Source organism: Ixodes scapularis, unplaced genomic scaffold (assembly GCF_016920785.2).
Source record: "Ixodes scapularis isolate PalLabHiFi unplaced genomic scaffold, ASM1692078v2 PGA_scaffold5__190_contigs__length_132052651, whole genome shotgun sequence".
NCBI classification, from domain to species: Eukaryota; Metazoa; Arthropoda; class Arachnida; order Ixodida; family Ixodidae; genus Ixodes; species Ixodes scapularis.
In genome coordinates, this window is record NW_024609880.1 from 47,284,031 (window position 1) to 47,309,511 (window position 25,481).

General features: G+C 45.4%; 1 protein-coding gene across 1 annotated transcript; it reads right to left on the reverse strand.

The window, feature by feature from the left end:
* Nucleotides 1-848: 848 nt before the first annotated feature.
* LOC8040955 (actin-related protein 2/3 complex subunit 2) lies at nucleotides 849-25,349 on the reverse strand. Its single transcript, XM_002399806.4, has 10 exons — nucleotides 25,006-25,349; nucleotides 22,659-22,752; nucleotides 22,233-22,286; nucleotides 19,688-19,733; nucleotides 13,517-13,703; nucleotides 12,851-12,944; nucleotides 8,872-8,998; nucleotides 6,456-6,556; nucleotides 3,384-3,484; nucleotides 849-1,310 (listed from the first exon to the last, which is right to left on the reverse strand). Exons 1-10 carry the CDS (start codon nucleotides 25,077-25,079, stop codon nucleotides 1,286-1,288), a joined length of 903 nt encoding a protein of 300 aa, XP_002399849.2. The 5' UTR covers nucleotides 25,080-25,349; the 3' UTR covers nucleotides 849-1,285.
* Nucleotides 25,350-25,481: the final 132 nt, after the last annotated feature.

The window sequence follows — 25,481 nt, forward strand, 5'->3', positions numbered from 1 at the left end:
GAAAACACCAAGACGGGCCGCCTGTAAAGTTGACCACGTTCATGTCTTTCGCAACTGTCACGGCTTTTAGGCGCACTTGCACTGTCGAAAGTCCTCGGCCTTCAGCTCGCTTTCCAATATCCACATACGAAGACAATCCTCAAGCTGCAGCCAGCGCACCTTTTTACCATGATGAGCTTTCTTGGTTCCTTTCATTGAATGCAGCAAGTTCCCAGCTTTCCGCCAGTCCCCGACGATTTTTTTACTCACATTGAATTCTTGCCCGGCAGCCTGGTTTCCATCTTCGGTGGTGTATGCAACAACGCTAAGCTTGAACTTTGCTGTGTAGCTTTATCACGTCCTGGACGGTGCTCGACACAGGTGAAAACACAGTAGGCACGTTCCGGGATGGCAGGGCACAAAGAAAAAAAACAGATATGGCGACTGGAAGTTGACGCCGGAAACGCCGGGACGCCAGGAACTGCGTGGCCCCCAATGGTGGCTGCACTCCCTCCGAACCCGTGCGAACTCCGAAACGCTTGGCCTGCCGGAACTGAGAAAAGTTGTACGTCGAGGGTAGCGTTTCCTGATCCTTTTTGTTTAAAAAGAGTCGCGCGTCAGCACTTGAGATGCAAGAGATTCCACCGCCGATGTCGGAGGAATCTCGTCCGTCGACGTCCATTGTCGACGTCGACGGACGAGATGCACGAGATTGCATTGTCGACGCATATAAGTCGCACCACTGTATAAAACGCACCGCCAGAAATTTTTGAAAAAAAACCGCGACTTACTCCAGAAAATACGGTAATGGAAATACCCAAATAGCAAGAGCGTTGTTGTGTCACACCAAAATCAGACATTACACCAGCTATTTAAAGAACTTAGTTTTAATCATCTTAACGTCGGTATGTACAGAGCACAGCCTTTGACCCAGGGGCTGCTGTCAGTGTATTTGTGACTTCTAACTGCCTAGAAATCAAGTGGTCGATATAAAAAGCAGAGGCTCCTGACCCAGCCACTCAAAGTAAAGCCCAAGAATTGTGTTTGTGTGCCTGCATACCCCCTGCCACTCATCACAAGCTTACTTCTCAGTTCTCACTGTGTGTAGAGGTCTGAATGAACTAAAAATAATCATGGCATAGATACAAAAAAGGAAATAGGAGGGAAGGGAGGCTAGAATTATTTATCAAACACAACAAGGTAAGTATGTTTCTGTGGCATATAAATTAAAACTGCATCATCCTTCCTGTGCCAAGGTTAAACAAATGGACCTCACTGAGGCTGTTGTGTAGAAGCTATGCCAGTGCTAGTTGCGTGTGAATGTCCGGCCCCTGCAATAGAGATAAAGGAAGAGGACATGAAATAGGGAAGACATTTGATTTATGCTGGGAATGATAGGTTCATGTACAACAAAGACTGATGTCACCAGAAGCCTTACCAAATGCTGGGCAGGCAACACGCTGTATAAATTGTTAAGAATTTTTTTGCATGTCCTCAAAATGTGCACTCAAGTATTGCATGAGAACCTAGTTGAGCGATAAACATTTTTAGACGAATTGCAGGAATCACAAGAAACAGTGGCCAGAGAAATTATGATATGACGATGTCATGCATGCTCATCGCTATTAGTTGAACATGTTTGTTGTAGGTATGTCACCTGGGTCACCCTTAGAATCAGCGCACCCCAGGTGACATTTTTTCTATCATTATCTAAACGATACCAAATGTCCCAAGTCAAGAACTCGTGTCATTTCAGGAACCAATGACTTGGGATTCCCAATTATAAAACTGCTTGGTCCAATCTGATCTTCCTTTATTTCACTATGTGTACGAAGACTGCACAACTTTGAAGAGTGATACTCATAAGGCCATTTTTTTCTTCTCGTCATTCACTTTTCCATTTTCGGAGGAGTAAGCACCATTGGTGATGCGGAGAATGTGCTCGGTGCTAGCCAGTTACGGTTTCATAAATGGTAGGCTTGCCTCTCATCACACATTTATTGGGTCTGCTGTTTGTTTGACATTAAGCTTTTGGCCGATTTCTCCACTGCAACACTAGGACTGCAGAGCCTAGGATGCCCTACTATACTCCCTTCCACAATAACTTGGCGAACTGTGGAGGATGCGGCTCCCGCGACCCGATAAGTGCGTCGGAGAAAGGCACGTGATAACACTCCATGGCCGAGACAACCGGGGCCTCGTTACCGCCACAGCAACAGAGCCCTCCACGACAAAAAGTAGTCCTAAACTTCTTTTTCATCTAATAATTGAACTCGCATAATTCCATCTATAACGAAAAGATATGAAAAATAAAGATTAAATAATCCCAAATTTATGAGTTTCAATTATATATACAGTAAAACCTCGTTATAACAAAATGGGATATAACAAACTGATGGATGTAACAAAGCAATCATAATTCCCCTTGCTTGCTAATAGTGGGAAGAAATGGACATTGGCTATAACAAACTAATGGTTATAACGAAATAATTACGACCGCTCCTTCAACTTTGTTATAACGAGGTTTTACTGTAAACCAAAAAAGTGACACCACATCCGTATCCGCTCGATTTTTTTCGCTTTCTAGCATCGTGGCTGTTGGCAATCGCCAGCGATCGCAGCCGTGTAATCGGCAGTTTCTGCTCAAAACATTGCACTGTGCCCTGGCATTAGCACCCATCACAGATATGCAGCTAAATTGAGCATCTGGTTGTCTCATGAACTGTTCCCGAAGTGCTCGCTATTCTAGCGGACGGACATGTAGCTGTGGTGGATGTCCATCCAAAGTTAGTTGGTTTCGGAGCAGATGACTCTTGACTAGCAGACAACAGCCGTTGTTGGGTGTTGTCTGCTAATGACAAAAATGCTCCGAGACATCGGGTCACTTGCCTTGCTCCAACGCTCTTATTGGGTCGCAGGGCCCTAGCCTCTACAGTTCGCCAAGTTATCGTGAAACAGAGTATAATGATGGGTGCCATCTTGCTTCAAAAGTCATTGACGTGACGTGAGTGACTTTTGCAAAAGCGGTTGGGAGGAGTGAGTCCCAAAGCAATTGGCAAAAATGCGGCTCAACCAAGTGATCCCAGCCGCTTTGCAGATGAAAATGTTCAGATCCTGTGGTTGTGGAACCACTTCTAGTGTGAATTTGCCATAAGACATTTTTTGGCTCTCAATTTACAACTGCCGAGACAATAATATGAACTTGTAGCACATTTTAATCCTTGCCACCAAGCCAGCAGCGAACCTCTGTACCACTTGTATTGTTTCATAAAAAAAAATAAGGTTAATCTCTTTTGATTGACATATTATAATATCAAAATTTATACCGCATGAAAAAAAACAAAACAGTCATGTCTCACATAAACCTCAACCGTATGAAACTAAGAAAAAGGCACTGAACTCACGTGATTGTCTTTTTCTCTACGGATTTCAGTTCGGGTCGAGCCCGGTTGAGCACCTTCAGGAAGTCCGAGGTCTTGGCTCGCATCCGAGAGTGGATGTATGCCTGAAAGCATGACGTATGCCAGATGTGAGAAATTAACATTAAACTGCTGTTTCACACCCAACTTTGAGAGAAGAGACAAGAAATGCTGGTTGCTCAACCGTAATTCCTTCTCAAAAGCCCACAAACCGAGACTTGCACCTCAAGATCCCAAGCACACCAAGCCACATGCTACTACAATGCTTTCCCCGACACAGATGCCCCACCACAAAAGAAGGCCATGTTGACCAGTGTAGTGATCAGTTGAACGTTGACAGGGACTGAAGAAGTTTGATACGGTTGGTGTGTACAATCTGTGGACCACGATCGGGTGAAGGGGCGATCGATGATTGAGCAAAAGCATGGTCAGTTCAACGACATAGTTAACAGAAGTCTGCCAGACAATTCAGCATGGCCCCTTCTTTATTGGAAATTTTTCACACAATCCAACTTGGCAGAGCGAGGTACGTACGGGGACAAGTCACTGCACCAGAAGGAAGTGTCTCTGTGGTGGGCGTCGCAACGAAGTTTAGAGGCTGTTGGTGCGCCGCGGTACGGGCACGCTAATCGTCGGAAAGCTTCCAAAAGTGCTGCGTGTTCAGCCACGTTGGCATCCTCATCATATTCATTAGGAGAGGGAACAATGGTGTCCAAGGTGGAAAATGCACGATAGAGGAGGGTCATCCAACGTCCTTGGCATTGCAGGTGCATATTGGAAGCGTGTGTGTGACGAGACAGTGTGGCGCCACAGTGTGGCTCCCAGCAGAAGCGTTTGCAAAAACATTGTGCGTAGCAGTCGAGCTTAGTTTCTAATCAATGTCGGCTTACCCGAGCACACGTTACAAAACGTCCGGAGTCACAGTTGGCGCAAACTTCTTTTACGCTAGAAATCGAAGCTGACCACACAGATCCCCTCCATGCGCCGGCATAGACAGCCACGTTCACTTCAATCCCAGTATGTCAACTCGATCGGCCGGCAAGTCAAAAGCAATCCGATATTACGAGGGGCGATAAATACTTCTCGTGTAGACTTGGTCAGTCACCGACACCGGTGAATGTCGCCCCGTAGCGATTTCTAGACCCCCGAGCACACAAGCGCTTCGCAGAAGCGCATTCCGGCGTGGATAACCAAAAACCATGGTGGTGTGTTGCCGTCATTGCTGCTTACGACAACGGGCGACATAATGCCCCTGGGCCCTGAGGGTATTGAAATAAATAAATAAATAAACTGTACCCGAGCTCCGAGCAACTCCTGCGAGTCGAATGACGCAAGAGCATGTACAGAGCAACGCTGGACACGGGTAGGTTTTCAAATAAATAAATAAATAAATAAACTGTACCCGAGCTCCGAGCAACTCCTGCGAGTCGAATGACGCGAGAGCACGTACAGAGCAATGCTGGACGCGGGTAGGTTTTCAAATGTCAAGGTGCAAAACCTTTGCTGCGCAGCCACATTGAAAAACACGGCCGCAGGAAGGCACAGATGCAGTCAAGACGCTGCAGGCACATTAAAAGAGGGGGGAGTGGGCAGCGCTTCACTATGCAACGCAGCGCAGACGCCGTCATTGGTGGCGCTGCCAACCAGCTCCCAACGCGGTTCGAACAATAGAACCTCCGCAGTTCGAGTTAAAAAATGATGTCCGCATTCACTCATGAGGACTCGCCGGGCTCCATGACGTAGAACTAGGTTATAGGGTAGAAATAACGCAATTGGTCAAGCTATCGCATCTTGGAGAGGAGCAGTTTTGACGTAGGAAGTAGCGTGTATGATGGCATCAATTATCTATCGCAGTTATGGATAAAACAATGATCTATCGCAACCACCGATGGTTTGGGGACCCCTTCTAGATCAGCGGAAGTTATGGGGGACCCCGAAGGTCCGCGGACCTCCATTTGAGAACCACTGATCTACCCAGTGGACACAGGAAGGGGCCCAAGGGTGTCTGCACTGATCACCTCTAAAGGCTTTGGTGGTGGGGTAAGGAGTTAACATAAATCCCCATGGAGGGATGACGAGTGCTTGCGGCACTGGCACTACAGGCATGACCAAAGGCTTTTGCAAACACTGCGATACACGCCGGGCCAGAAGAAGCAGTGACGAATTCCGGCGTAGGGCCTGAAAGAGATCTACCATAATATTCCGAGAAATAGCTTACCTGAAATCGAGAGCAAATTGGGTGAAAATTAAGGGTGTGCTAACTTTCGGCGTGCAATCAAGAAAAGTTTAATAAATGCTATTTGTAGGTTATCTGTCCCTGCCAAACTTCTTATTGCAGCAAAAGACAATGAAGCAAAGAGGATTGTACTTTCCAGACAGTAATGTTCGCTTATATCTCACCATAGCTAACTCGTCACATTTACGCCGAGGCCATCATTGTGAATACTAGTATGATAAGTAGAAGTGGGCTATCTTTCGATGTTAAAAAAATGATAGCAAATCAAGCCAAAAATAGGGGAGGGTTATTTTTCGGGGTGTGGGGCATTTCTCGGGATATTACGGTAGGTGACCCGCAGTCAAGATCGCGAGTGCAACTGGAACGTCCTGCCGCATACTGCCATGATGCTTTCCTCACCGCAGTATTCAGTGCCGTTCACAACGACCGAGTAGCAGGATTGCAGTAAATGCATTTGCCACTGTTTATGAACAAGTGTCGCACATATTTTACACAAAGAATGATTACAGTCAACCTCAACCACCCTTGAAATAAGACTTAAAAATGTTTGTTTCCAAAAATTGAATTGCAATAGCTTCTAAGCTGAGCGGTGCAGCGGCTACCTCGACAGCAACTCACACAGACGCATTGCCGCAACACTCTTTCTGGCACAATGCCTTTGTGTAATTTGTACACGCTTTCCAAAATTATCTTGGAAGTTTTAAATACTAATGTCTAAATTACAAGACTAATCTTACATTGAGAATATGGAGCACGGTTTCTATGGGAGAACACAGTCTTTCAATGCAACCAAACCGAAGGTCGCAGGAAAGCCCGCTTACCTTGGAACACTTGATGTGGTAGTGTAGATAGTCCCTAAAGATGTGGATCAGGTTTATCGTGTTGTCCCTCGCCTGGCGGTTGGTGTGCCTCGGGAAGAGCACTGCGAGACGGGGGTAACGGACACCACTCAGATTGCACCTCGGGTCACGGCAAGAACAAGAGCCACTGTAAGTGTGCCCAACAGTGTTTCAAATCTGGGAGAGAATTTTTTTTTTTTTCTGCTTCTTTATTTTTGTCGTGTGATTTCACATTTATATTTCACAGAAATCTTGTGGAGGCGAAAATTTGAGTCCTTTTCACGACAGGGCCCGTTATGTTTGAATAAGAACAATCGAGATGACCTAAGACGTGTTCTCAGCTACACAGTCTGATCAGATAAAATGCATACTCGAAGAAACCATCAAACAATTCTGAGACAGTGTGGGACTTGAAGTGCATCTTGCATTAAGTGAATAAAGAACACTAAAACCTGATAGCCTGTGCTTTATTGTGGCTTTTTCACCGCCGGCGTTGCCGGCTGTGGTTGCCGGCGTCCCAGCTTCCTTTCTCGCTCAAAACTTTGTTCAGGCCACATAGTCCCGCAAATGAGGCGAGTGTACTTTCTGACCCAACAACTCTTCTGGTGCATCTGATGCTTAGAGCAACAATACTTTGTTTCATACATAGTGTCCAACACTGTTAAAGCTACTGGTATAAGCATGTGTCTCATTTGCATACGCTTCCATACAAAGGATATACTAGACGAAGTCAAGCCCTCACACCAGTAGTTTTGACAGTGCTGTAGACTACCGAAAGATATAGATTCAATAATCTCCCCCAACCCCGCCTGGAATTTGTGAAAAAAGCAGGATGGATGATATTTTAGTGTCCGAGCGTAAACAGTGTAGAAAAAGTCAGAAAACATAATTTTCTGCAAGGACATCAGCACGGATAGACAGAGGACACACTGACTCAAAGACTATGCTATTTTTTTACCTGAAGCATTCATGGAATGAAGTGCTACTGTTGGGAAAACTACACTGTCGTCTGTCACTTGCATACATATGAAAAAGAGTGGCAGCCTTTCTCATACCGTAACGATTGGTGACGGCCCAAAAATGGCTGTCACTGAAAGCTGGACAGCTGCTGAATTGTGCATTTATGCATCGATTGCCATGGCACTCTTGTAGTAGTGCTTATATTTGCAGTCCCACTTATGTACACACTTCAATTTACAACAAAGCAATGTGTATGCGCACTCTTTCGATTTATGCTATCAGTGCCGTTCAACCGCCTCACCTTCCTTGTTCACTGTGTTTTTAGACCTCATCATGTTCAGACATCTAGCAGCAGTAGTGAGTGACAGGCAGACAGTGAGTAACAAATCGCAATTGGGAATCGAAGCCTAAAAAGGTGCTGATTGGATGAGCATATCTGAAACTATGGAGGTGAATACAATTGTTTGTTAGCAAAACAAGTATTTTTGCAGTTATAGCCTTTGCTTATCTTTCCGACGGACACAGTCCCACCTAGCAACTCGTGGTCATGACATTCCGGAAAAATGGGCCTTTACTATCTACGTGATTCGTGGATGAAGGTGTTGTAGAGGTTGCCAATATTTCTATTCCGCAAGCAGAGAGGGACTTCCCTTTGTTTCTGGACAGAAGAAAGATTTTTTTTTTTAGAGTGCAGCTCTTAGGCACCCGTTAGCCCCCACCCCCCCCCCCCTCCAAGGACCTCGGGAGGACCTCGGGTACCTTCAATGGCCCCCGACACCCCCCCCCCCCCCCCCCTCAGTACCCTTCCCTCCTCCTCCTCAAGAGCTGCGCTTTAATTCGGCGTTACAGGGAGTTGTAAACGGCTTTCACATTTTTCTCCTGATTTTACGCTTCTACTTTTTTTCCGTCCTCTGACGTTGTGTGCCACAATTGCAACATTCAGGCAGAAAGCATGTTCACTCAACTCACAGTCTACAATTGGAATGTTTGAGAAAAGGGCCATCTGCCAATGCCTTCCAGGAAAAAGAATATTTCCTAAAAACAAACAGCACAGGTTTGATAAGGGAGCTGAATCTAGATATTACAGTAAATGTGGTAAAAGTCCAATCATCACTCCCACAATCATGCTACTGACAATGATGCAAAGTGTCAGGCACGTAGCCAGGATTTTGTTTCGGGGGGGGGGGGGGGGGGGGGGGGGGGGGGGGGGGCCCATGACAAAATGCTGTATGAGGGGGAGAAGGAGGTCCCAGCAAAACGGAAGATTTTGGGACGGGGCCCGGGCCCCATGGGCCACTCCCCTGCTTACGTGCCTGCAGAGTGCACTTGTAAGCCTGTCGGTGAAACGCCGGCGACCATTCCAAGGTTCGCCACCTGACACTCTTCTCGAACGTGACAGGAAAGTCCCACAGGACGGACACGGTGCAAGGTTACTCACCAAAGGTGATGTAGCCAATGTTGTTCCCCACACGTGCATCCGTGTTCTCCAGCTCCTTGGGGGGTTCGCGGTGGCTGAACAACACCTGCGGAGAGGTGTGGCTCGCTTTCCTTCCCTCCTTGAACTCCTAAACGGGGAAAATCAAAGGAGAGCAAGATCAACAACCTGCTCCAACATTTTTGTAGATGCAGCTTTTACGGGTGAACACGCGGTCACCAGGGGCCCAAGCTGAGGCAAATCGGCAATGAGCACAAGCTGGAGTCCAGGCATTCAGAAGAGATGCCCTGTCGTTCTCATCCTGTCGACAACTACCGTATTTACTCGCATAATGAACGCACCCCCCACAACGGCAATCAATACCTCAACTTTTTTTTCTTTCTTGCGTCATGAATACACTTTTTTATTTTCAGCTCCGAGAGCCTTGAACTGCGTCCAACTTGGCTAGCCACCAAGCCCGCCAATCTTCTTTTGCTGCCAAGAGGCCAGGCCAAGTCAAGCAAAGCAAGGCCAAGCAAAGCCAAGCCGCTCTCGTAATGCTGCAATTGCGTGGCTAAGGAAGTGATCAACCATGAAACCAAGCAGCGTGCACGCCTAGCGAAGCTGGGGTGGAGGGATTGCCCAGACCCGGACGTGCTTCGTCCGTCGGATGCATTGATGTCAACAAACACATTGCCGTCTGTGATCCGATTTCGAACAGTGATATTGTGAAAGCGGTTAGGCCTAAGAACGGTAGCGTCGCTCTCCGTGCTAAATGAGCTTTGCTGGGCGCTTTTTCTTTGGCAAAAGGCATGCCAAAAGCACCCTACAAAAGTTTTGCCATTTATAGAGCATGATTACTGTGGTGCGCCCACAACCAGCCATGGGTGCACCTCCATCAGTGGAAACGTGCTACAGTACCCTGCCATGTCATATTGGCACCTAAAATGACATTTGCACAAAATGTGTAACTGCAAAAATCTCCCCCAAATATGGGTCAATTTTTCGGAAAAAAAAGTGTGTTCATTATGCAAGTAAATACAGTATATTAAAGGGGCGGTGCAACAATATTCAATTAGAATGTTTTTCACTTTACACGAGCTCACTGGCACTAGTGGCCGGGACTCAAGAATACTCCCACGCAACGCCACTGACCAAGAAACTCCTTTGTTGCGCTGTAATTTTGAGGACAAAACAGAGTATTTTCATTCAACCTCTCCTTCGCAAAACCTGATGACATAGGGTAGCAGTACCGCCCAGTGACGATATTTGAATACGGCTCATAGATTGGACCCGAGCATGGCGTGGACACTCGATTTGGGCTTGTGATAATCGATAGCTCGACAAGCATTGGGGTAGTGTCCTGTGTCCAATCGCTGCAATGACGATAACAGCCAAACCCTAACAATGCCTAGAACTCAGCGCGTGTCCTGCGCCTAGCCAACCCCAGCGCATGGCTATGATCAACGTTGGCGGCATATAATCGGCTCCAAATCACGTGGCCGTTTGTTCTGGCTGCGAGTTGAGGGGGTGAACTCTGCTCGTTTTTCTTTGTTTTTTTCTGCGACTTCGATGCGACGTCAGGAATTCATTCTCAGCGGTATTTGCACAAAATACAATAATCGTTGCATCGCCCCTTTAAAGATGACTAACCCGCGCTACCAGATGTCAACAATAGATTTACAATAACAATCAAAATAATAAACAACCAAAAATGCACAAACACAGAGGTGTGTTTATGCAAAGAACTACCATATTTTCAAGACAGTAGATGTCCAAGGTCGACAGTTAACTGAAGCAGGACACATATAGTGTATTTTCTTGAGTAATAGCCGCACTTCTTATGAACAAGGCCTACGGGTCTGCTTTCCTGCAGAGCACGGGTATAGCAGATCACAGTGGTTGACAGAAAAATGGCAACAATTTACGGGACAGAGATAACGTCTTTGCACGAAATTGCTATCTGCTCGGATCGCGCTTTTACAAAGAAGCGTGTTCTCGGCCTCAACATTCGTTGCAATTTGTATGCAAAACACAATGATTGGCTGTATGTCTGCTCTGCAGGAAAGTAGATGCAAGGGCCTTGTTCGCAAGAAGTGCGGCTATTACTCGAGCAAATACAGCAGAACATATTCAAGGATTGCACCAGTGATCATGCTCCTAAGCAGACAAGCCTGTATACATGCATGTCTAAAATCTGCACAAAGTACCAATGTCATTAGGTGTACCACGAGACGATGTTGTTGACAAAGTGAGAAGCTAAATCTTCTCAACTCTACTAGTTTTATTTTGTGTAGAGCTCAGAGTTAGCATTACGGCGCTGTGCACGAGTCAAGCTTTGCTATTTTGCACCGGTGTGCACATTCTGAGCTCTGTTGCTTTACACCAGTGTGTTGGGAGCAGCAACTGGGCTGGCTTCTTGGGCTCTGAAATTTTGCACACTGTTATAGGTAGACATTCCTTGGTTACAATCATAGTCAGACCTCTAATACTAAAAAAAAGTAAAAAAAAAAAAAGAGAAAAGTAGCCTCTATTTGAATAAATATGATAGATCTCCACAGCCGCAAAAGTCTACGCAAAATAAATTTGAATGGAAGTTGCTTTCTTTTCTACAGGCCCTCAAAAGCGCTATCAATTGTTACATTACCCTGGATTACACATTTTTTTTCTGGCTGTCCCCTGAAAAACATATCAATGAGGTTCTATTGTACTTGCTTCCTTGTACTGTAGTGGGAAGCGGTTCTGTGATGTAAAGGGGGCACTGTTTTTACACCAGACCAATGACCATGCTTGCTTTCCAACCAAAGCTAGACACTAACACCCGTATTCACCAGGCGCGACTAACCAGCACCGTTTTAAGGTTAGTAGCACGACTAAGTAGTCGCGAGCTAAACGAGAAATCCATGACTAACGAGCGATTATGTTCTGCGGTATTCACGAGCATGAAGCGAGCGGGTGACTATCTAGTCAGAACTAACAAGCGGAAGTGACGTAAAAAGATAGGTCACGCATATGCATACTTAAACGCCACTGCATAAATGGGTATTTTTTCGTATAAAAACTAAACTTTAAATGTTTATCGGGAAGAAAGTTACAACGAGAGACATATTGTTCGAGACAGTTTTACAAAAAAAAAAAAGTTTAAAACAATGCCAGGCAGAAACACGGAAGCCGCATTGCCAGCAACATAAACAAAAATGGAAGCGCCCGTAAATGCATTTTTTCGCGCCGTCCACCGCCCTGCTGAGATTGCTTTAGCAATATCTCTGGCCGTTGAACATGGCTATTGACACAATATTTGCTCCTCCGATTCTTTCTAGATATGTCCCCCAGCGTTCCGAGACAGTAAGTGCTTTGTTATAGCGATGGCGGTCAGCGGTGATACGAGTCGGCCATAGCGCTGAGCCGCTAATCCCCCGCTGAACACCGGCTAAACTAGCCCTACCCCATGACTAAGATTTGTTAGTCGACTTCTTAGTTGCACGGGGCGATTAGGCCCTAAACATGCCCGGTGAATACCAAGCCCTCACTTAGCGGCGACTATCGCTTGCCACGTGATCATTTTAGTCGATGACGCCGCTAGTCAGTGGTTAAACAGTCGCTACTCGCGCCTGGTGAATACGGGTGTAAAGCTTGGAGGACAGCACAACATGTTGGCTGTCATCATACTATCCAATTATCAATAGCTAGAGCACTTCAAGCAATCTTTTAACCAAAAATTATCTATTGCTAGATGACAAGTAAGTAAAACACACTTTCTTAGTGGCAAATGTGTATCAGCAACCATATGCCGGTTAATTAGCAACGTCCACTTTCACTATAGCTGTTTACGTCTTCTTCAATTTGGCCACCATAGGACAATAAATCAGTGTAGTAAAACATTTTTGGAACTTCTAGGCAGCCCTGTACCAATGCAGTTTTTCTTTATTTCTGTGTCTTTTTCTTAAACAGTCAATACTCGAATCCACGTTAAAATCCACTTGCAATTGCAAAGGGTATTTACCTGCATAAAGACCTTTCCCAGGACAACGTCTCCCTCATCCTTGAAGATAGTGCTGAAAACGACTGTGACTCTGTCTGGCTTGGCTTCGACATACCTGGAAGACACCACACCCCTAACGATCAAGCATAGAGCATGCGTGACAACAATGCAGACAACACCAACCGATCTTCCACTTTTTACCTCATGTACTAAAATATGGGTGAACTTTTCAAAATCAAAGTGTGTGCTTTTACCCTCTTGCACTTTGCAGGAGTCCAACAAAAGATAAAACCATGACAATGTTTAGACCCATTCGTTTCTAGTGGAAGGTAGGCAAAGCCATGTGCTCCTTTCTTCGTCTCTTCTGCAAGACAGAAGATACAAGCAGATCTTCTGCGTCATAGGAGAGGAACTGCAAGTCTTTTGCAGTGCAGATCTGCTTGCCTCTTCTGGTTTTGCAGATCTTCTGCAAACTACGAGACTTGCAAATCTCTTTCTGCGAGGCAGAATACTTGCAGATCTTCGTCTGCAAGGCAGATTGTCTCCTGCCTTGCAGAGCATCGGTGTTATATATCAGCTTTCAAGAGTACCTTCGACCGCTCGAGCAGGGCACAAATGAAGGGCTGAGAAACTGACATCTTGCCATTGCCGCCTGATGAGCGGGCAAAAAGAAGAAAAGTCCCTCACATGGTCTCGTCATCCCTGTAGTGGATCACAGCCCGCTTGTCCCCGACCTCTCCGCGCTCTTGGAAGTCGAAGTACTTCTCAAAGACGGATGCGAAGCAGTTCCTCTTGAGGTGGCTCGCCTTGCGGATGATTTCGTCCACGTTGTCAGGGATGTCCTCCAGGTCAAAGAGCAGCGACACATTGTAGCCTGCGAGAGGTCACCACATAAGAGAAAACGAAATGAAGTGGAATGAATGCAAAGGTCCCTTAAAGACCGATGTACAGCCTTGGTTGTCTGTAGGGAAGATAATCCTCTTAGTGCTCCCTTCTCCTAAGCTGCGAGGGAAGCCAAGTTGGGGCAAGGTAAAAAGTGGAGAGGATATAGGAAAATTGGGAGACAGGCAAAAAGTGAAAAGCACAAAGTGTATGTCAACCTTTAAAGGGCCAAATGACATGCAAAAACTGAATGTTTTCATAGGCAAATTAGAATGATAATGCAAGTGAAGTTTTGAAAACAACCCAATACTTACGTTGTAAGAGCCAGCTTAAATTTGACACCCCCCACTGCTGTGAATGACAATTTCCAAAAATCCCCACTTACAAGAGTAGCACTGCAGGCATTCCATTGGCTTATTAGAAACATCGCCTGCAACGTTACTGACAGAAGTAACATTGCAGGCAGTCATTCGAATGATTGAAGCGAGCCAGAGAGATACATTTAAAGATGCTTTCAGGCCGCTGTGCATGGGTGCCGCCATAACAGACCTTCAGTTTTTGTTCCCTCTTATTCCGTTCGCTCCACTTCATCATTGCCGGAGCAGGGCAGGTTACTCCCATCTTAAAATTCTATTGTGTCCTTCTCTCCAGCATAGGCCCTTGTGAAGACTCGTCAACGCCCGCTTCAGTGGCTCGGCATTTCGTTAAGACAAGACAAGGTCGGCAATGGCGACTCAATTTGGCGAGCGCTGAAAGCGTCTATAGTGCCTTGATGACTTTCAGTGCCAATTAATCAATCTCTCCTGTAGCCAACGACAGGCCTGCAAATTCTTATTCTCGAGACTCCGGAATCGCCATTCTCAATGGTGGGCAGGTATATCAGTTTGCTCTCACAACAAAAATATTTAGTTATTTTGAACTGTTTATGCCATATTTTTTTTCCTATAAAGATTTTATAGAGCAAGTTAAAGAAAAAGGGTTATATTTTTTTCCCATCAGTGGTCTTTTAATAAAACCCATGCATGGCCAGCTGTGATTCCCAGAATAAAGTCATCTGCTCAAACGACGAGTAATTGAGTGCCAGAGCACTAGGTAATGTGAGCCTGCATTTTCTCCATGCAGTATGCCAAGCAGTGTAACACTGACCGTATCTGATCCACTTTAAGTATTTTTCCTGGCTGACCTAAGAGTTTCTTCATCATGATAGCAGATTCTAGAGAACAATATGTTTGGATAGCATTTTGCACCTGGTTGGAGAAAATGGCAGCTGAGTAATGCCCAACCAGGTTTTAAAAGTCCAGGCTATGGGGAAACACATGCCGACATGTAATTTTCACACTTCGAGAGGTGAAAAACAAATTGGACCAGGAGTGCTTACAAATACTATCACTGTCACGCACAGCCCCAGCTACACTTAGGAATATCCAAAACCGCACTTAAAGGCCGACAAGCAGCCAGAAAAGAAGAAACTCCTCCCTCAATTCCTCCTCTCCATTCGAGAAAGAGGGACACCCTCCTGCTTTCTGCGGTAGGCTGCTCAGAGGCCCACACCAGGGGGGAGACGAGGAGAGCAGTGTGCAGAAGGGAGTGGAGAAAAGGACACTGGGAACTGGTTTTCTTCCCGGCAGCAGACAATTTTGTAGGTCGGCCCTTAAGCACCCCTTGCAAAACGTTTCTTCCACCCACAAACGAGAGGCACCTCAAAAGTGGCGCCTCTTGTTTGCTTACATCCAGAACTTCCGAGAAGCAACCAACATGCCCGTCCAACACATCGGTTCACGGTAACGGCTTTGCACTGCTGCGGCTCCGGTTCAGTGCTATAAAAGAATACCCATTTCTTTCTAAAAGCGGCACCCTTATTTGAACGAGCACCCGAAAAAGAACTCCGCCTGGCAGCAAACCCGTGCCGCTTTTGACTCAACAGGTATGTACTGCAGCACAGTAGCTGAGCGAGAGCACGCCCCTGTAGCGATCGTGCTTCATGATGGGGAATCAGCGTCAGCATTTATTGCCCCGGTGCATGCAGCTGTCTTTAGTTTGGATGGTCGCGGTTCGGACTGGACTGGGTTGGACTGGTTTTGTGAGGCCGCGGCATGGTTCCCGCCATGCTCTTTCGCTTCGTTTGCTCGCTTGTCACGTCCCTTTTTCCTCTTACGTAAGAGGGAAAGAATATTCTCACACGCTGTCAATGACGCGCCGCAGGAGCAAGAGAGGAGGAGATCGAGCGGCTGTGGCACAACTTACATGACAATGTGAAACTGAGGCACAGCGACACCGTTTCCGCGGAACCACCGACACCCGGGAAGAAATATTGGCTCTTCGAAAACAACCGTGTGCGAACCATAGGCGGTGATCGAGGGAAGCTGTGGTGGCTGCATCGGAAATCACCAAAGCTCAGGAGGATAGACTGGCTCTCCAAAGACAATAGTATGCAACCCGTTGCGAGGTTGGAACCCTCTTCTTCGCTGAGTCTAAACCCTTGCACTAAATCCTGATGAATTTCGTCAAAATCAGCGGAGTGACAGCAGCGATTTCAGCATGTATTTTTTTCATACGGCAACGACGACGCGTATGTAGCTGCGGGACAACGAAAATGGGAAAGCGGTGAAACACGAACCCGAGCTGTAGCAGGAAATACGGAATTGACAACGGCACCCAAGAGCTTTCGAGGAGCGACTCGTCGAGCACCGGCAGTGTGAACGTCTGTGGTCGCTTGTCGCATGTCGGCTCAACTGCTGCCACTCGCATGTGTGAACGCGCCTTTACTGCATCAACATAAGTTCAAGCCGGGCGCTGATGAAGCACTCACATCCAGTCTGTGACTTATGAGGACCTCCGATGGGGCAGAAAATCCAGCACTACTGCCTAGTTATGTAGTAGGTGTTGAGCATACTAACTAGGCCTTGGACCATGCCATTTGCACCTGTAAACCTTCTCTACTTAACTGTCATCTCTACTGGTACCCTTGTCAGACTCCCAGCTTCTCATAAACACACTACCACCCTGCTATTTATTATTGTGTCAAGACACTACGAATCAATATTTTGCTGCAAAATCACACACTACCTTTTTGAAAAAGTAAAAAGCTCAACTACTCCGAAACCAAAACAGGAGCACAGAGACTCATGGCTGACTAGCTGAGCAAAGAGGAGGGGGAAATGTAAAGGAGAGAGTTGCCAGAAGTCACATGGCTGTCGTTCCCTACCCGACTGTAAATTTTTTTTCTTCAGTCCTCCACCTCCCCGGCACAGGAAGCAGACGACGATGTTGCGAGCACCGTTGTCGTGCGATCGCTTTGCACTTATATCCATTCCGCTCGTCGTTCTGCACTTGGAGGATTGATTGGCTGGTACCGCAAACCAGTTCTGAAGCAGCGATCCTACGTCCGTAGCGACGTTGGTCTGTCTTCGCCGCCATTGTGTCATCCAGCCCACGATACGTTGCCACATTGAGAAGGACATAGTACTGTCGAGACCGGTTATAACAAAGTCAACGGCAATCGGAAATCACTTCGCTGTACGTATCCGCTTCATTATATCTAAACCTGAAAAAGTAACATGCAAAAAAAAAAAAAGAACATGCAGGTTGTTACAGGCACATGTTTATTGTGCCTGCAGAAAGCGGTGGAGGCTTTCCTGCACGCGTCTCTGCTAGATCGGAGTCGTCTCTCACCAACCGCGAGAAGCTCCGATCGAAAAAAGATCCTGCGAGCTACGTATGGAATGTGTTGACAGCTGCAACGGCCGCAGCAGAGGACACGGCGGTGGACGGCGATCTTTACGTTTATATGCACTTCGTCAAGGATGGCACGCTTTGGTTTCAAAGAGATTGTCTTCGCCTTCTTCGTCAAGGTGCCAGCAGTGTCGGAACTCTCCATCATTGAGTACGATGATTCGACGAGCGACCACACCGACCAGCGACGTTGACACAGAACATGAGACGGAAAAAGAAGCGCGTAGGGCCCCGAGTACAGAGTTCGCGCTCAAGCTCATCTTTTGTCGGTATAGGGAGCCTAGATTTAAGAGACGGGGCAACTGGTCGATCAGTCACGTGGTTTGTGAGCCGCATCTGCAAAATGAGCTGCAGCATGCAAGAAGTCAAAACTCAAAAGCGTTCATATTTTGCAAATGTGTGTGCCTCTCTGCTCAGTTTCCTCGCCACACCGGCCAAGCGACAACCAAATGTAGGCATACTTGCGCCAATCTGCCCAGGAGGCGTCTGCCATTAAATTCCAAATGCTCTCAGTGGTTGGAGTTGCTTCCCCTTAAAGGGGCACTGACACATCAAAATCATATTTTTTTTCATTATCCGAAACGATTGAAAACGATGCCGGGACATTAACCTTAAAATTTGAAACCTGGGAATTCAGTATTTGTGAAGTAAAAAAACAATTTCGAAATGCCGAATTCGAAGTTCCCGCGCGATCTGCGCCGGTGCGTTGATGTCAAGTATAGCGGAGTCCTGAGAGTCCACTTTTTTTTCACAACTCCGTGCTGTTGCCATCGCGACCCAAAGCGAGGAGGAAAGGAGCAAGCGCCAGCGAATTGGTTTTGAGCGGCGTCACCTGTTTTCCGTGGGAGGATACAAATCCAGGAGGTGGCACCACAACGGACTCCGATTTTTGGTAATACAAAAAGAAAAGCCGTAGTGCGTTCGCAATTGCAATAAAAAACATGTTTTACGATTGCCGTTATTAAATGTTATAGAAATGTCGCCTACAAAGCTTCTAAATTTCATGATTCTTAGTGTCACAAATCAAAAGAAGCGAGGAGGCGAAAAGTAGGAGGGGAGGGTGCCAAAAATAAAAAAATGCATGCACGTGGGAAATTTTTTTTTTTTTCAATGCGTTGTTTTTGCGTGTTTATGACTACAATGTGCATCGTTTCAGACAAAAAAAAAAATAAAAAATACGACCCTTGGGGTGTCAGTGCCCCTTTAAATATAGGCTCCCTCCATTACCTCTGCCGGTACACTGTCACGACGGCTTCTCCGTGTGTGATGTGGAAAAGCCGCTCCCCAGATAGGGAGAGGGGAGCGGATGACGGTGCAGAGGCTGCCGGCGGCGGCATTTATAGCATTGTCTGCAGGCCGCTCTGGGTGGCTGCTCGGCTGCGGCAGCTCAGTGCGGCCACCTGAGACTTGGTAATCTTTCCGAATATCGTTTTTAAATTATCACAAACTTTCTCTTGCACCCGCGGGAGCCGCCCAATTTTTTTTGCTAAAATCAGACACAAATGCATTGAAAGAGTGCAAATGGGAATGGGAAATCGTGATCGCTTCGCTGTAGCCGCTATTTAGTTATAACCAACTTCGTTATAGCCAGTCTCTACAGTGCATGTATTTCCAGTAATATGTGCAACATTTTTTTTTTTTTTTAATCAATGTTGCATCTTTTTGGAAGCCACGAAAGATGGGTTTGATATTTGGTTTTATTTTTAACGTATGTGTGCCTGGGGTGACTTACAACTTTTAATATATTTGGTATGCTAGTGTTATTGGCACGTGACCATGAAAAAAAGAGGGAGCACGCCTCGAACCGGCCGATTCTCAACCGACAATATCAGACAAAAAAAAAAAAAAGATGTTTTTGAGCTTCAAATTGTATCATGAGTAGCTGGGCTCTCAATAAAAGCCTCTGAGAGCATGAATACTGTCGGTGTCCCCTTATAATAAATTACTGAGTCAGAGTGAGGAGTATATGTCTAATATGAATCATGGAAAATTTGTGTGCAGTGGTGCTAAAAGGCTGCATGCAATCATTTAGTTTTGCCATCAGTCTATGATGGCACCAGCAAAAATCACTCGTAAAACATTTAGAACTCTTGTTCTTCAGTAAATGCTTAGTGACTTGACCCCAACCACATCAACTATTTTTATGAAAATCCTTCTGCACAAGCATGAGTCACTTGTCGGCCATCATCAGACGTCACTGACACAAAAACAACAAACCGTGCAATAATATTGAGACTAACTCACCAGGTTCAGGTGTGGTCAGCAAGGCACCATATTCTCTCTTTAAAAGCTGCGAAATAGTAAAACAAGAAAAAAGAGGTTGATACTGTAAGACCAGCCTAGGAAAATTTTTATGTCAATCATACAAGATTTAGAAGAACCCAATATAGGTGAACAGCCACTGTTTTCTCTACGACATGCCCTTTCCCTGAAAAACGTCCAAATACAACACATTGACACATTTTATGCAGCAATCAGTTGTACTTGGACCTCTTTGGGGAAGGGCAAGTTTGATTACTACATTTCATTACGATTAAAAGTTGACAATAGAAACACATCTAATGCACATAAAGTACAAAATTATTTAACACAATGAGCAAAAACTTGGTGAAATAAAACTGAAAACCTTTCATGGATCAGTTACTACCATAAGCTACTACATGGATAGTTCATGTTGCATTCTTAACCCCTGAATTCAGAGTTTTTTCAACATAGAAAAACAGCGTCATACAAGAAAAGACTAACACAACTAGGGACATAAAGTGGCATGAAAGAGACGTCATCAGTGTCACATGACCACGTGACTCGGTCCACATGACGTCAGACTCATGCTGCATCACGTCATCTGATGAGATGGAGCAGGAGTCAACAAGGTTACTATAAACATGGTCCAAATGACGTTAACGACCCCAGAACATGTCGTATGTGCAAGAATTTTCTCAGGGATGACCAAACTAGGCTGCAGATTTTCTTCAAAAAGTCAATAAAACTCCCCAAGCAGCTCGCCCTCGTTTTTACATTCTTTGCAGTTGCACAAGGAACGAGAATACGCTCTTCTCAAAAGTGGCTTCATCAACCCTGCCTGGGGGTAAACTTGACAAACTAATGTCACAGATTCTTCACACCAGTGGGACTGCACGTCTGTAAAAGCATAGAGTAGGCGGCGAGAACCGACTTCCACAAATTCAAGGTGTTGGGTGAAGCACTTCTAAAAAAGTACTTAAAGTACAAAGTAAACGAGAGGTCATGTACTTCAAGTAAACTAGGAAGTACACCAGGCACAATGTACTTGAAATAAAGTACTAAAAGTACAATGTACTTCTAAAATAAAAGTACTTTCCTTCGAAGTACAATCTTTCATGATGCCCTTTCATCCCCCTATACCATAATATCCCGAGGGATAGCCCACCAAAAATTGAAAGCAAATCGGGTGAAAATAAGGACTAATAAAACTTTCAATGTGCAATACAAGAAAAAGTGGAAAAAATGCTAGTTTTAGATTTTATGGCCTGCAAAACTTGTGATTGCAGTGAGGGGCGATGAACCAAAAACAACTGTCCTTCCCAGCCAGCAAGGTGTGCTTATCCCTCGCCGTGGCTAAGTGATACCATTTCTGCCGAGGTCAATTGGCCAGGGCACCGCAATTATTAAGTGGGATATCTTTCGGTGTTTCCGAAAAAAAATGGCAAATTACACCAAGCACTGAGGTGGGTTATCTTTTAGGGGTAGGGCATCTATCAGGATATCATGGTAGGTAGTTTTTAACTAATATGCTGCCAGTTAAAACCGGTGCAACCCCAGGGGTAGTCGGGGGTGCATCAGTTATTTTCAGAAATGGCGGCGAATATTAGATAAAGTCACGTGGCCATAGAGTAGTTGTTTTACCCTCGCTGACAAACTATCTGACACAACCAACTTGTAAGGCATTTATTTGTTGACAGAGCATCATTTTGTGATATAAATTTAGCAAGATCAAGTTGGGGAAATTTACTTTGAACATGGGAGTTGTACGTTCCTTGGAATGTACCAGAAAAAAATACTTTAAAGGCCGACGACCAGACTCGAGATTCTGCAAGGCAGAAGATCCTCCTCACCCTGGGAGAGGAGGAAACAGGCACCGGTGGACAGGGTAGAAAGGGGGAGAGGAGGAAGCGGGGAAAGTGCGAACTGGTCGTCGGTCTTTAAGTAAAGTACAAGTACACACGCGGAGAGTACATACTTATAGGCTGTACTTCAAGTAAAGTACAAGTTTTCTAAATCTATTAGTAGTGCCTTAAAGGCTGACATACACTCCACACTTTCCATTTTTTCCCACCTCCTCCCTTCCTATATCCTCTCCACTTTTTACCTTACCCCAACTTGGCTTCCCTCGCAGCTTACAAGAGGGGAACGCTAAGAGGACTATCTTTCCTGTAGAAAACCAAGGTTGTATGTCTGCCTTTAAGTACAATGTACTTTAAGTAGTTCCCAGCATTGCAAATCCACACATCTGTATCGTCCTTGATTAAAGAAGCTGTAAGAACATTTAGATAACTCTTCTTCTTCTATTACAGCCACTAAAGCAGAAATGTGGCAGCTTTCGTGACTGTCACCAGATGGCAGTGACCTCTGAAGAGGGTCTACTGAATGTGTGTCCCCTTAAACCAATATGGGATGCATCGTAAAACTTGAGAGAGTGATCTTATGTGCCAGGCTCTGTCAGGTAGTTTAGCTAAGCATTAACTAGCAGCCTAGCTAAGTGTTGCAGGTGCCCCCCAGACTACTTAAGGGACTGTGACACAAGGCCTACCTCATCCGCTCCGTGTTCCTGGAGGTCCTTGTAGAACTTCAAGGAAATGCTCACCTGCAGTTCAAAGTGAAAACACTGCTCTCAGCAATCACGAAGACTTTTTTTTTTTTTTCTTTTTTTTGGGGGGGGTGTCTTTTAGTACATTTTTGCCAGTGTATTTCCTGGCACTGAACAGATTGGAAAATATTTCGACGCAACTTATCAGAAATTTCAAGTCATTTATACCGTAAAATTTCCTAGCTTTAAACATTATCACTGGTGGTAACATGGAGACCCCCCCCAACCAATTCTTTGAGGCCAGGGAACTTAAACAAAGTTCAATCCATGGAACACAACCAAAGTTAGTGAATTTGATATGTGTAACCTCTCAAGTCAAAGATCTCTTTCGGCCAGACAGAACTTCATAAAAATGACAAACTAACTCACCCTTATTTTTGTTTTATCGTTGTTGGGGTTTGAGATGTGGTACAGAACACCATCAAAGTCAGCAATTGTGATCTCCAGGGCCTCGGGTTTATTCCTGAAAAAGCGTGAAATAGAAACCCACCTTAAAGAAGACCCAAGAGGAGTGACTTCTTTTCTCATGTCTTCCAGTACTGTTGCTCCACAAACCAATGCAGATGCCAAAAAACTTAATGGAATACTTAATGGACCATTTCTTAAGGCAGGGGTTCTCAAACTGTGTTCCGGGGAACACAGGGGTTCCACTAGCTGGTCTCGGGTTCTGCGAACACCCAAATTGCGACCCCCCCCCCCATGCCACAGGCGGCGTGGCAGGACCATGCAAAGCACCCTCATCTAACTTTGTACTGACATTGCGATTGATATGGTGGGGATATATGGGAAGCAACATAAGCAAAAATGCCTACAATTGTGCATCTGTTGTTTCTCAGTCGGCAAATATGGAGGGTTGGGGGGGAGGGTTCCGCGGCAGTTTTTGAGGCTTACTGGGGTTCCGTGAGGCCCAAAAGTTTGAGAACCCCTGTTTTAAGGCATTGCTTGGTTTAAAGGATATGACCAACCACTGTCTTGTAATCTATATCCCTGGAAAGTCTAGTTACATGCAACAATTTGGAATTAACACATTCTGTTCAAGAAATAGCTTGTGACCCGGACAGATTTTTTTTTTTTTTTTTTTATGTTTGTAGGGAGAAAGATTACCCAATCTTTTTCGGAGTTTGTTCAGTTTAGCAAGATTGGTAGATTTCTGTTGCTTGGCTAAGAAGAATGAAAAGTATTAGTGCAAAATATATTTGAGACAACTTGAGAATACAATAAAACAAGACAATTTCCTGCACTATGTAAAGTCTCATATTTATGGTACCACACAACTCAGAATGGTGCATAACAGCATATACGCACCGAAGACAGCTATATTGTCGACTGTTCCTACTTGGCGGCAAGCAGAAGAAATCTAACGCATTGCGATTTAGAACTACTTTATAGCTCCACCAGGAAATGCTTATTGACATGCTTCAGTTCAAATCAAAATGCCTGCCGCCTGTTCATAACACTATCCTAGCAGCAAAAATTACTGCAACTACAAAATAGTCGTAATGACACTTACTATATGCATGAGCGGCATTTGCAACATTTGCTCACTGTTGTGGAAAGGAAAATTTTGCCAGTGAAGCAGGATTGGACACCCAGAACAACAAAAGCTGTCCAGTAGGACACTCGTCCAAACTGGAGCAGCGAGGGGTGCAATTCTATATTGCTGCTTTCAGGCCTGCAGTACGAGCCACATTTGGGTTGCATTACCTCCACGCACCGAAACAGTGTCCTCACTCTTTACAATGGCATGCAAAGTTGTGACGAGTCAACGTGCCACCCATTTTATGTTTCTCCTAACTTCTCCTCTCCCCCAAGTAAAGGAAATGCAACGTCACGGGTCTGGGCGTGTCAATTCTTGCAAAGTACGCTTCAATGAACCCTATTTATGCAAGGGACCCGCAATCTTCTACCTGTACTTGTGGACAAAGAACTGTTAGTTACAAGCAGCCTCGCGAACGATGAAGTTTCCATTGATCCCGATGACCCCCCAGTGTGCGAGAAGCTTTGCACGAGCAATTCTACGCTCTGAATAGCTCGCGTTGAAATGAATTCTCGACGGTTTGCTTTACCAGCGTCTGTACGCCGAACGTGCTCTATCCTTTGAGCAGCACATTTTGTGGCAGCACCGCTGGTCCGCGCAGCTTAGGACGATAAAGTCTTCGATACATCGCGGTCAACTGAACCCTGCTAGTTAGAATATCCGCCGCTGCGGCAAGTGTGGTTTGTTAAGCCACCCATTTTAGTTCTAACGTTTTGGTGACTGGCATTGGACTGCATAGGGCTGACCAGCACAGATATAGAAAGAGAAACCAAGTAAAACAAAGTAACTCTGACTCTCTCACTTTCTCGTCGGAAACAAATCGATTTGTGCCAAGAATGGTTTGGTGAGTAACTAAATGATGCCATGATTCACACCTTGAGCGTAGTGGGTAGGGCAGGAAATGGACAAATGCACGGCTCTGAAACACAAACTACCCCCTTGAACATAGGTCCACGACTACGCTCCGGGACCGTGTAAGTGGTTTTAGTTGCAACAAGCGGAGGTAGAGTTGAACCGAATCATCTCACGGTGGGTATTATTTTTATTTTTATTTTAAGAAACCGTTCAACGCAGGCACCGACCGACAATCTCTTATCAGCAATGGACGATCACCGATGCAGTGGACTACCTTTCGAGGTAAATCGGTAGACCACTCGGAAAGAATATGAGAACACTCACCCCGCCTGCGCATTCTTGAACTTCAATTTGAGCGTTTCTTCGATTATTCGGTTGTTTATTTCCAATAATATCATTTTAACCGGCAAAAAATAAACTTCAGAGAAGAGCCCGAACTACTACACCGGAAGCCCACTGGGCGGACGCGAGTTCGTGTAAATAAAGCCGCGAAAGCGTGAGTAGTTTCGTAGAAGCGCAAGGTGCGCAAGATACCGCGATGAATAATATACACAGTAGTAATACAAATCTTTTGTAACAATTTAACTACAGTTAACTTAACTTTACCATTTTGTTTTACAGCGGCTTGAATAAAACGGCAGCAGCTATGCAGCTAATATATAAATGTGACCCTTACCTACTCCGGCTCACTCTAGTTACTCAAAAATATAACGTGGTCACACCTTACAATCTGTGACGTCAGACAATGTTCTCAGTCACAAAAGGTTTGCATTCTTCATTCTAAAGTTTGGAGTGAAAAG

What these genes read in the sequence shown, in the direction of transcription:
- LOC8040955 (XM_002399806.4), bottom strand. Translation starts at nt 25,079, where the DNA reads ATGATATTATTGGAAATAAACAACCGAATAATCGAAGAAACGCTCAAA. An exon ending in GCTGACCACACCTGAACCTG is followed by an intron (nt 13,704 to 19,687) that starts GTGAGTTAGTCT and finishes GACCTCTCGCAG; the next exon opens with GCTACAATGTGTCGCTGCTC. An exon ending in CATTGGCTACATCACCTTTG is followed by an intron (nt 6,557 to 8,871) that starts GTGAGTAACCTT and finishes CCCGTCTCGCAG; the next exon opens with TGCTCTTCCCGAGGCACACC.